We start from the raw sequence: 12,854 nt of genomic DNA, 5'->3' as shown, positions 1-12,854 counted from the left end.
GCGCTGGACGGCTCTTTGTTGTCAGCCGCGGCGGCTGGCGGGCGGTGCGCGCGCGCTCGTGCCGAGTGAGTGGGAGGGAGGGCGCGCGCGCGCGCCGCCGAGGCCGCCGCCCCCCGGCACTTGGCTCCCTCGGGGCGGGTCGCGCGGGGCGCCCCGCGTCGCGCGGCGCAACTCACACCGGAATCCGTTAACCGCCGCTCGCGCGCCGGGCCGCGAGCCGCTCCCCACAGCCGCCGGGAGACGGCCCTGCCGCGCGCTCCGGCCGCCTTGGTGCGCGCAGCCCCCGCGCGCGGCTGGGGGCGACTGCTCCGCGCCGCTCCCCTCTCCTCCTGCCGCGCTGGGCTTTTCCCCCCACCCGGTTCGGTGGGTGGGGGGTTGTCGCCCCTCCGCAGGGGAGCGGCGGGTGCTCCCCTCCTCCGGGCAGGATGGTGGACCTGGACAGCGAGGTGCCCCCGCTCCCCCCGCGGTACCGCTTTCGGGACTTGCTGCTGGGCGACCAAGGCTGGCAGAGCGACGACAGGTGACTGCGCGGTACGCGGCGGGTCGCGGTGACAGCCCGAGAGGCAGCGAGGGTTACTCCGCCAAAGGGGCCCGTTGCCCCTCGGCCAGCCCGCCCGAGACGGGCGGCCGGGCGGCGCGGGCCCCGCGGAAGGTCGGGGCGGCGGCGGCGGGGCGCTCTGCCCGGCCCCGCTGCTGGCGGGTCAGCGGCGCGCACGGTCCGCGGGAGGCCAGCCCCGGTGAGAAACTTCGGTGCGCAAGGGATGCGCCGGCCGCCGAGGGGCCGCGGTGCCCGCCCGGCAGCCGGGGGTGAGTCGTGACCGGCGCCCCTCGGCAAAGCACGGGGCATCCCGCAGCCTTCGGGCGCTGCTGCCTCTGCAGAACGGCACTACCTTTCTCTTCTCTACGGCTACAGTAGGAGGAAGAGTAGGAGAGGTACGATACCGTCTCCGGATGATAACGTGCACCGAGGGGTAACCCCAAACAAAATACGCTTTTGTCGCTTGTCGAAAAGCTAACTGCCGGTGTCACGGAATGTTTTTATTATCCAGTATGCACGCTTCTTTACATGCAGCTTCTTTTCATGCTAGATCATAGGCTTGGATGTAACTACCGTTAATTTATTCCTTTGTGAAGTATTTGAAGGACTATCAGCATAAGTAATTACAACCCGATAGAAAAAGGTATTTGTTTGCCTCAAGTCAAATACTGTCTTTAAAAGACAACCCCCCCCCTTATGTTAAAACAAACAAACAAACCAACCGGGAATGTGTGTTTAACTTCAAAATGCTAAATGAACAGCGTTCATGAACGCCAGCAGCGTTATGCCGCTATTTTACCATACAACCTAGCGTGTCAATAGGCTATAACATGATCCCATCTTGCAAAATTATGTGCGAGGTCCACCTTCTAGTAACAATTTGTTATGGTCAAATGACAGAAGAGCAAAATTGTCTGGTAATGTATAAGAGCGTATTTATCGATTTAAATTCAATGTATTTACATTGTCAGAATGAACGTTTAACTCGACAGTCAGAAACTTTGATTTTAATGCTGGTCTACCTATTTTAGATTTTAGCTACTTTCCTAAAGAAAGATGGAGGCTCGTTTATCGGTAATCGCAAGATCGTGCACATGTTACTAATTATTACCTTTGTGTAGAAGAATACACTACACGTTGAAGCAGTTAAACAAATGTTTATTCAGAGAGTTATGAAACGGTGAATAATATCTTAAGATAGTCACAAATATGAACGCTGTCGGTCGGAAATGGCAGCATTGTAAATAACATAATGGAGAGTTAAAGAGTATATTTATCAAAGCATGGTTTTATAGTTTAAAAAATAATTAACCACAAGCATTTTCTGTATTCGTAACTTCCGATTGCAGTGTCCTTTGAGATTTTAGAAAATGTAGATCTTAGCATCTTATACCTACATTTATTTTCTACTGGAATAGGAAAAGACCCCGCAACCTGTCTTATTTTATCGATTTTATTTAGCTAGAGTTTCGATGGCTAAAATAAACAAAATATTCTTTATACATCTTTTTGGACCGCACTGCGGCCTAACACTTTCACCAGCTGTAGTCTGAACTTCTGTCAAGCACTTGACTTGAACTTTATGAAGTTACCTTCTATGGAAGAAGCATGATCTGGTCTCAGATAGGAAACAGTGTATAAGCAACTGCACAAGGCAAGGCATCCATTTAGCTATAGAAATGTCTATTTCAAGTCTGTGTGCACTTAACGAAATGAAAACAAATAATCTTTACAAAATATCGACAGCTGAATTACAGCGTAACACTACTACAGAGTATGATCGTTGTTGGAAAATTGCAGCAAATGACTAGCGGAAAATGAATAGCTACTTTTAATTCTTTTTATTAATATTCATACAAGCATTACAGGAAAGATCTTTGGCAAATGTGAAACATAAAATATGAACCCAGGTCTGAAAATGGCTGCTGGAAATTACTTTCTAGATCTTCGGGTATTATCCTGTGGTGAGGCTGGACACAGGTGCACTGTGGCAGGAAGGCTGCGCAGCTGTTTCCCCACAACGCAATCAGGATTGTACTTTACCTGAGGCTGTTTTAGCAGCACTCTCTCCTCCAGCTCTGCAAGTTACCGCAGCAGTCTCTTCTGTTGCAAACCTTCCGGTAACTGAACAAAGTCCATTCTTAAAAATCCTGAGTATTGTCTTTTGTTTGTCCGCCTTAGAATATGGACCTGTCCAGATTCTTGTTTTCCTGTATTGGAGGATATCACTTTAATCCAATCCCATGTTGCTCGTACTTTGCTACAATCCGTTATAGAAAAAGCATATATGTTCTGCATAGAAATACTGTCAAATGGAATATTTAGAATATTAGACATACTGTCAGGAAATATTTAATGAGAAAGGCTGCAGACCTGTGGGGACCCTGAGATCAGTTGCTTATTAATTCATAATGATTAGTATTACATAAGCATACCTTATTTTTAATTGTTTGCTTTTTTGTCTTTTCTTTGCGCCGTTATGTAAATGGTTCAAATTTGGATTTGGTGAAGCGGATCTTTTGTATTCCATTGTAATTAGTGTGCGATATAGATATTGCCAAAGGTGTTGCTTTTACCCCCTTCATTTGAATGGACATTAACTATGAATGGAATATCTGAACAGTAAAATACAGTTGAAGTAGCCTCATAGTATGGCTACATAATGGCAAGTGATCAACGTAGTTCATTTTAGGAGGTTGGTTGCCCTTGGCTGAGATACAGAAATAATTTTTGGCATATTTCCAGTTCACTGCAACTTCTTACTTCCACATGTTTTCAACTCCAGAAGTCTGATTTGTATCGAGGGTTCTCCATCCGTGAAGGTCTGTGACCTTCAGGTCTGTGACCAGCTGAACTCTGTCGTCTTAGTTCCATTCCCTTTTTGATCTTCCCAGTCTGTTCATCCTTGAGTTCTCTCTTTTCTCCTTCCATTATGCCCTTTCTGAAAAGATGCTCACTTTTTGCCGGTCGGGAGGCGTACGTTCCATCTCTGGGTTTTCAGATGCTTTTTGATTCTTCAAAGTGGAGAGGAGATGGAATTATTCCTCTCATCTGCCACGAACCACCCAGGATTCTGCATCACCAAATCGCAGTTTCGATAGCATAGCTTGCCACTAAGTCATATGATAGCATTTAATAGTAAATACGATAGAAATTGTATAGACCTTTCCTCTTTTTTTGCTGAAAGATAAATTTGTAATATGTGCATAGTACACCATTTTGAAACCTAACTGGTTATGTTTCCTTAGGAGGAGGATCAGCTATTTCTTTTAAATGATCCCGTTCATTTATAAAATGCACGCATGCTAAAATGCTCACCTGAATATAAGAGGACTCTAATTCAGGAATTTGGTTCTTAGATTTGTACCTGTTCGGAGACAGATTTCTAATCTTCGTTTTCTTGAGGACTTCTCCTACGGTGGAGCTTCACTCAGGCTTCTTTTTTTCTGCCGTCCAGCTCGCGGTCCATTTCTTACCTATACTTCGGCAATACGGTAATGTCCATCTCGCCGCTTTTGCATTTCTCTCTGAGAAAAATAATTCTACTTGCATAGATTAGATTCCTAACCAAGCAGTTGGCTTCAGTAACAGATGGGTTCTGGACTCTCATATCCCACAAGCTGCCAAATTAGATTGTATATTATTTTTCATGAAAGAAGTTGCCGTGTGCAGTAGAACATGGAGAGTCTTTGGCAAATGCATTCGTTCAGTAAATAAACGATTCTGAATAATTTATTAACATTCTCGAATCTGCTGAGTGATTTTTTTCGGGAAAAAAATGGATCTTAAAACCAGTTTCGGTTTTTGAAAGACTAGATTTTCAAAGGTCCTGGTTCCCTTTGAAAACTGTGGAGTTGAAGCTTGCTGCTTACAGTACGCGCATTTTATATGGAATAGTAAAAGATTCGTATACTCAGAGAGAGAACTCTGAGAAAAACTCACCTGTTTTCCTGTCACTATGTGAAATATTTAAATATTGCCTGGATCGATCTGAAAAGCCGCCACAGGATAGCACGTGAAAGATCAGCCCCGTATCCAGACCGTGTGTGTGTCGAGTGGGTGATTTCTCTGGCGGGGAGGGTAATGTAACGGTTTCCTTCTGGCCATGGGAATATCCCAGTCACTGGTCCGAGGGTAAAGAGAAGATTCAGTCATTGACTTTTTCACTAATTTTGTAAATATCGCTAATATCCTTTTGTGAATCTCACATTTTGCTTTCGTTACTGAAAGTTTCTGAAACCGAAAAAAACTTTCGATTTGATGGATATACTCAGATGTTTCTTGACCATCATAATGCAATTTGTCTTTCAATTTGGCTGCTAGGAAAGGGTGCAGAAATAAAGGGGGAATTTGCCGATCAACGCAAGTCGTTCACCCGTTAATTCAGTGAGGTTTTACCAAATCCCGATTGTAACAGTAAATTATGTAATAAAACATGTCATAAACTTACTGATCATCAATCCTTAGTGCTACCAGTTGTGATGAAGAGCAACACGAATAAAAGCAAAAAATATCCTACCTACCCAAGAAGACCTGACATGCTTAAAGCTGGTAAATAATTTGCTTCAGAGGATGGCAGAAAAGAGGCTATTTATTTTAGGTTCCTCTGTAAGCTTTGGCAAGATACCGTGAAGACGTTATTCACAAAAGATGTTTTCTTGCGTACATATATAGTTACCGCGTACTTCACAGTAGCCAGACCACAGGATATCAGAGATGTAAAGAAAGAATTCTAAGTTAAAAATAAAAAAAAGCATTTACGTTCTGACGATATCACTGCTTTTTTAGTAAGGTCAGTCATGTAAATTCAGTGCTTGAGTATCTTTCAGAGCACTACTTCTCATATTTCTTAAACCAGTTATGTACAGATGTGTGGTCCATTGTTTAGAAACTTTTAAACACACAAAAGCTGCATTCGTTTTCGTAAATTCCAGCAAGCCGGGAGTATTTCCCACCATTGAGGCACAACTGCTTATACTAGTGAACTGCTCAAATTTTCCCTTGCATGCTTTGGCCATAGCCAAGGAATGATTTGGTAGTTTGGGTATCCAAGGAAACCCTCTGTGCAGACGAGTTGCAGAGAGTCACCCAATTTGGGAAGCCGCAACAGTGCTCAGATACGTATGGAGGCCGTTTTGCCGTTTAACGTCAGCGCCTGGGCAAATTTAACTTTCCTAAAGAGGTGCCCAGAGAAAGTCAAAGTCACTGTGAAGGTAATCTCTACGCTTTTACATAACACATTGCTTCTCCCATTCGTGCTGCTAGTTCCTCCCTTTCTGGTCTCCTATATATTCTGCACAGTCACACATTCAGATAATGCACATATGGTGGACTGTGGTGCAGAGAGGTCCATTTGTAAAGTATAGACCCGCTTAGGCTTGGTGCCTTCCTTCCTGAAATATGCGGTATAGCGCTTATACATAGGCAATGAGTTTGGTGTGCCCCAGAGTCCTCGAAAAATGAAAAAACACAAACCGAAACCAACAACTTGCTGTTAAAGAACTTTGATTTACTGGAATAATTCTTTCCCCACAACATTTTAGAGGAAGGAAGGAACATATGGATGTTTTTAAAATACGCAGAGCGAGATTCATCTTATTGACTTCATAAAAATGTATATACTCTTTTTTGATTTATATACCTTTTACACTTTGAGTCCCTTTGGGTTTAGGTAAGATTAAGCAGTATATTCAGCTTTCTTTGAACCTTACACAGCAAGGTAGATTTTATCAATGCTGCGTATTTCTACCAATATTAATTAAGAGACCATGAAGTATACATTCCAGCATTGAATTGCTAAATTAATACAGTCTGTCATATGAACGAGCCATTTGACAGTCATAAATATCTATTGATACGACTATTGCATTCTACTGCCTGTTGAAGTTTAGTACTGTATACAAAACTAATATGTTCTCGGAAAAAAACCCACTGTTACCGTGCCACTTCAGAATCGCATACAACAAATGGAATGGAGAGAACAAAAAGTCAACATGGAAACCCAATATATTTTCCAACCCCCACCCTCAAAGCATCAGATTTCGTAACTTTTATATAGGCTGTTGCAGTAAGTATTTACAATTTCACACTAAAGGAACAAAAATTTACACTTTCCAATTCTGTAAATTTTTCTGTATGTATGTATACACATAACCGGTACTGGAACATATCAGTTCCAATGCCAATAATGACACATTAACCGGTACTGGAAATACATTTCAAATCCTGCTCCTGTACCGAGATGAAAATTGGAGTAATTTTGCTACGGTATGTACTTTCATGATGAAACTATAGAGCTAAATTTTGCCTTTGTGCAAGAACTGTTCTTACGCTGGGTATTTAAAGGATGAAATTAAAATCAGCTTTCCTTTCTAATGTGCTTACTGCATAAATGAACATCACCACCTATCTGGAAGGAGATTCAGATAATTCAGAACACCTCCACACATCACTTGGACAATTGTATACTGCTGGCTGTCACGTTGACTGGTGACTTTAAAGGAACGACTCCCTGCTGTAAATCTCAGAAGGCGCTTTAACGGGCATTTGTCACAGTGCGAATTAGCAAGTTAGGCCCTTCTTTTGCCTTTCCTTTTGGAAATCACCTGAGACTGTTAATCTAAAAGGGGGATAAAAAGCCCACACATTTCTGAATCAGTTGATTTAAAATATCTGGGTCTAGATTCAATTTGTACAAAATATTCTATTATAATTTCCTCAAAAGAAAATTCCATAAAGATTTCTTTAAAATAATCCTCGTCTTTCCTTCAATAAATACTTTAGTCGATTTGGCCTCCTCGTTTTAGAAAATGTGTTAAATTTTACGAGTTCTTCAATTTAACAGAGGCTACAAAATAAAAGAACTTAAGCAAATATTGTCAAATTTATCTCGATTTGTCCTTGTAAGTAAATGTTCAAAATAAGTGATTTAGAAGCCTACATTCTATTTTAAAAGCTCGATTGCGATTGAAACTGCTCAAGACCTTAATGGTCTAATTCACTAAGGGAGCAAGTGTTTTCATATCCGCAGTGAGACCTGCATGGCAGTTGGAAAGTTTGAGTTGCCCTAAACTCTGAAAAAAATTGCTGCATGTACAGGCCAAGCCCTTTCCCACTGTGCGAAACCACCTAAATTAAAAAAGCATTGAAGAAAAAAATTAACATTTATAAAACCGCTGCAGCCGCCATACCGAGAGGTTCCAATTTACACTTTTGCGGCAGGTTTAGGCATACAGTCCCACATAAGTAAATTGCTACTATATCTGTATACTCACCCTTCTTCTGAACTTATCTTAGGATTGGGTCCCTATTATAGATAAAAGAGGGAATCAATTTACTTGTGTGGAAGGAAGAGGACGCAATGCTTTGTAGAAAGTAGTTCTGTCAGCCTCATGCTAATTTCTGTTTTAGCATCATCCTTGCAACAACAATGGAAGCAAAAATGCGTTGTTTCTATATTCTACTTAAACTAGCGCACGCTGGAAGACTTTGGTGGTACGCCCCGGCAAAAGTTTCCTAGTGCAGAAAATGTTTAAGTGTCTCAGCTTAAAAACTCCCACAGATCACGTAGTCTTCTTTCTCTGGGACAACGTGATACGCGGTTTGTAAACGTGACTCGTACTTCAATCGTTACTTAAGTATACCCTTATTACTCTAAAGCTCTTATTTTTCTATCTACAACTTGATGCATGCTGCCTTACTTCTGGCAGACGCTATAATACTCCTTGGAGAACTAAAGCAGGTCTTTCCCAAATGATTTCTCTCTTAATTTTATGATTATTATTCTATCGCAGCCAACGGTTATTATTATTTATTTTATAACAGGAAACTTTTGTGCTGCACTATGCGTTAGTCTCAGAACGACTCTTCTACTAATTAACAAATAGTAACATTGATTCATATTGTCTCCCTTTTATCCCATAACAAAGAAATAGATCGCCTGGAGCATCAGAAATGTCTGAAGCTTCAAAATACTTTTGTCGTAAAATAAATCTGCCAACCATTTCAGCACTACACGTTCAGTTTTGAGAGTTCACAATTAAAGTTATCTTCTGTACTGAATTCTGATGCGTGCAGTATGCTCAAGTACTTGTACTACTCTATTACATGCTTTAAAAGTGGATTCTTCGTATTTTTTCAAGTAAGTGAACAAGACCTCCTGGAGGCACGCACACCACGGTCCCATCATCTCCCAAAATCTCTTGGACAGAATGCCATTAAAAAACTGTAAGTGTTCTGCAGCACGGAAGATTTAGTACAGAATGCCTTAAAACAGCTGCTAAAGATTTCAGCCTCCCCCGTGCAATCATCTGTTAATTATGTTAGCAGTCAGCTTCCTGGTGGGAAGTAGCAGTAAAACAGAAACACTCATTATGAGACAAAAACCAGTGTTTATACTCACAGATAAAAACAGTGATATTATTATTTACTCTGAAGTATCTCTTGAGGGACAAATCCTGGCTCCGCTTAGAGAGAAACGTTAGGGAGTGCCGATTTTTTGTGGTGGAAAGCAGGTCGCTAAGTCTGACACGGTTGTGCTCGACTCACCAAATAACAAGCTATGGTAGACGGAGAAGGAAGGCATTAGGTTAAGATCGGCGCAATTTATCCACTGAGTTAGCAAAAAGAAGAAAACTGCCTACCCCTCTACCTGGGTCTTACACGTCCTCTGCTCGCTTCAGCCATTAAAAACTGCAGATCTAACAGCTTAGCACAAGGATCATATGCCTGGCAGGGGCAATTACAAGATTTGAACAACGGTCCTCACTATAGATTAGCTCTGCCAGGAAAGTCCTGCCCTGCCTCCTAAATTCTGAACCCTGAGTCAAAGCGCTTCAGCTTTTTGCAAAGAAAAAAAGTGTTTGTCCTTTACCTTTTTAAGATATCACAGTTAATAGCATTTACTGTACTTCCAGTAGCTCTAAGTTACAGAGCTCCTTCAAAATGTAGCGATTGTTACAATATTTAATAAGGAGTTAACGCTGTAAAATAGCTTCACTCTTTTATTGTTCTAAATAGCCAAAAATGTTCTAGAGGTTTTATGTTTTTCTCACTTTGTTTTCTCTTCCCCTTGTGACTAGAGAAAACTGCGCCACAGATAAAAGCAGTGCTACCAAGCCTAATCTGAAACAAATGCAGATGGGAAAAGCAACAAGCTGAGTTGCAAATGGAAACCCGTGGTTATATTCGTCCCTTATGTGACAGCACTCGCTAATACGCGACCTTCCCTGACCGCGGAAGGGGATTCAGTGTCCCGTCTTCACACCAAATTCAAAAGAAGCTAAGGGCACAGGTCACTTACCATTATTACCCTATAATTCTCATTATCAAGCACAAACAGCCACAACAGAAATGGTCTAAAGGCTGAGGTCTATATTTAGTTGAATGTACCTTTTTGAAAAGTGAGCTAGCTATGTTTTCACTGCGTGCAACAACGTAGCATTCGATCACTCGTTCAGATGGAGTTTTATCAGCTAAATAACATTTTAAAAGGCATTTTTGTAGATATTGTGCAGTTTTTAAAAACGTGGAACAAGATATTCTGTAATGCACAGACGTTGACTAGTCAACCCGGTTTATAAAGACTCTCAAAATCGAAGCAGTTCTTTCATCCCCCTAAGAATATCATAAAAGTGGAGCTTATCTCATAAGAGTAGTGTCCGGTATCACGTATCTTACTGACGTTGAGGAATTAATTTACAAATTGTATTCAAACTGTGACCCACGTGATCATTTGTTTTTGTACTGAGACTGACCACAGATTGCAAGAAAATTACAGTTTAGCTAAAATGATACAAACATCCAAAATGCACCGAATTAATTTTCAGGGCTCGATTAGTTTTTGCTTCCCATTTTCCCCTCTTACTTGGCAGTTCACAGATCATAGTTTTGAGTCCAGGAAAAAACAACAAAGTTACATTTGCGCTGGCATTATGAATTCATCTAATACAATTAATTGTGGCAGTTACTGTTTATGAAAACCCAAGTGATGTTATTTTTATGTATTTGTGACTAGCTCAATTGGTCATTCGGAATGTTGGGATTTTAGCCTGATGTTGGCAGAGCATTGCACGCGGTGGGAAGAACAAGGCTGGCTACTTGCTTCAGAGATGTCTCAGAGTACAGAGGAAGTATCTCTGAGGGTGCAGGAGAGGGAACTGTGGTGAGACTCTAATAGGTAGTCTTCTGACATACTAGCCCATGGTGGGCTAGTCTGAGACTGTTGTGGAAGACCTCAGGTTTTGCTCTTAATTTCAGACAAAAATGAGCTGTTAGAAGATCACCATTATCAAAATTATGAGGTGAATGTCTTCTTCCAAGACAGAAATGACACAAACGTAGAGTTGTCTAGCAACCTGCTGCTACTCGATTTCAGGCTAAGGAGAACCGAGCATTTAGAAATTATTTTCTAAGACGGCAGTGCCGCTTTACAGCGATAGAAACGGTCAGATGGACAGACGGAAGAGCCAGCGGTACTACTGTGCCTTCTCGTATCGCCCTAGACATTTGACGATTGGTTATCGGATATCCTCACACCAATACTGCCGGTCCAGTCCATAAACACAAATCTCTTCTCATTGTATCCACATATTCCACCTAAGTCCGATCAGCATTAAGATCTACAGAAGACTTCAAAAGAAGATGACGGAACAATACGTGTCCTAGCCCACCACACCGATACAGTTAGCTAAAGAGATCTTAAATAATTCGACTCCCACCAAAGCCAGTAAACTCTGGGATTTCTGCATTCATTTGGGAAGTCGCATTTAAAGAAAAAAAAAATAGTGCTCACATTGAACAGGCCAATTTTTTAAGGCACCTGCTAAATTATTTTCTAAACACGAACAAGGCATGTTATGGAAGTTTGAAGTTATTATTTTGAAAAATTAAATATTGGGCATACTGTTCTACCAGCCATACTACTGATGAGCAGCACTTCACAGAGTACTGAGATGTTAAGTGGTATTTAACATGAATCAAGATGATAGAATTAAACTTTTAAAATATTGTGAAAATTGATGTTTTAAATATTTTTTTCTTAATCTAATGAAAAGACAAAACCATGCCTTCTGATTAATCAGGGAGTGTAATAGCTCAGTCTGAGTAAGAAGACTGAGATTTATATGAACTCCGTAATTATACGTACCCTGTTAGCTGTGGAGAGAACATATCAGACAGCCGACACTTCAGAGATAATAATGTCTTTTAAAATACTTGTCCTATTATGTGTTCAAATTTTTGCACTCCTCAAAGAGACATTTACAATTTGTGTTAGAATTTTGTAATTTTTGAAAATGTAAAACAATAATCATATGCTATGGTTGTACTGCACAGCAAGCTGCGTTTTAAAGGGAGAAAGCAACGCCAAACCACTGTTAGATATATTACAGTACGTACATACGTTAAGCCGCAAGTATTCAGGAATCCTATCATAGGAGCCAAAGCATCTTTAAATACTACAGAATGAAGATAGATATCTATCAATGCACGATTCTTTTGGGAAGTGTCATCAGGAAGAAACGTCATCACCACTCTTCTCCTGTTGATTTGCTAGAGTAAATGGAATCTCTGACCAACTTTCCTTTGTGCGAAACAACAGACAAGGCACCTGCTATCAGTCTCGGGCTTTTGTTTCCTACCTTGTTCAAAGTCTTTGCCTGAATACCACTCCTCTTTGCATTTATCTGTTAAATATTTGCCTTTTTCCTTTGCGTAGCTGTTAAACGCATGATCGTGGGGGACCGAAAAAGTATACAGCTCCCATAATTGCAGGAAAATTGTGACAATCTCAGGTTCAGCTCTGTGTTTATTTCTCACAGTTGTTGGCATTCTAATGGCAACTTTTGGAGCATTGTGTGTTTCCGGATTGCAAGTCTGGGCCGTTTGAATATGTAACTTTTAAAAAAGAAAAAAAGACAGTCTTTTTTCCAAAGTTACCCTGGTCTTGAGCATGCGTAAAAAGCATGTGCGATATAGCTTTTTTTTTTTTTCTTCGCTTCTTAACACTTCAGCTATATATAGAATCTCAGATAAGTTCTTTCTAGGCTTGTTAAAGTATCTGTGGGAAGTTCCTGACAAATTTAATTTGACTTTTTACTATTTTTTTCCTTTCAGATCAGGCACGGTCCCCATAATTTCTTACCCTGTAATAAACAAATATTGCTAATCTAAATAAAGCTGTAGACAAGTGAGGAATTAAGCGAAGCACAGAAAAAAATGAATGAAGCATTTAAGCTGACTTTATTGTATCATTTTGGATGTCATATTCTGGCATCCTACCTAATTTAATATTACTTCTGTCAGTAGAAGGAAAAAT

At 41.0% G+C, this 12,854-nt stretch overlaps 1 protein-coding gene across 2 annotated transcripts in view; it reads left to right on the top strand.

The window, feature by feature from the left end:
- The first annotated feature begins 425 nt into the window (after positions 1 to 425).
- Positions 426 to 12,854, top strand: part of KCNT2 (potassium sodium-activated channel subfamily T member 2) — a 110,601-nt gene continuing 98,172 nt past the window's right edge. For both annotated transcript variants that reach the window (XM_065648986.1, XM_065648985.1), the window contains exon 1: positions 426 to 520. In XM_065648986.1, coding sequence (XP_065505058.1) covers positions 426 to 520 — 95 coding nt within the window. The remainder of the gene's footprint in view (positions 521 to 12,854) is intronic.

Source organism: Caloenas nicobarica, chromosome 20 (assembly GCF_036013445.1).
Source record: "Caloenas nicobarica isolate bCalNic1 chromosome 20, bCalNic1.hap1, whole genome shotgun sequence".
Classification (NCBI taxonomy): Eukaryota; Metazoa; Chordata; class Aves; order Columbiformes; family Columbidae; genus Caloenas; species Caloenas nicobarica.
Note: the sequence above shows the minus strand (reverse complement) of the source record. Positions and strands in the feature narration are given on the sequence as shown.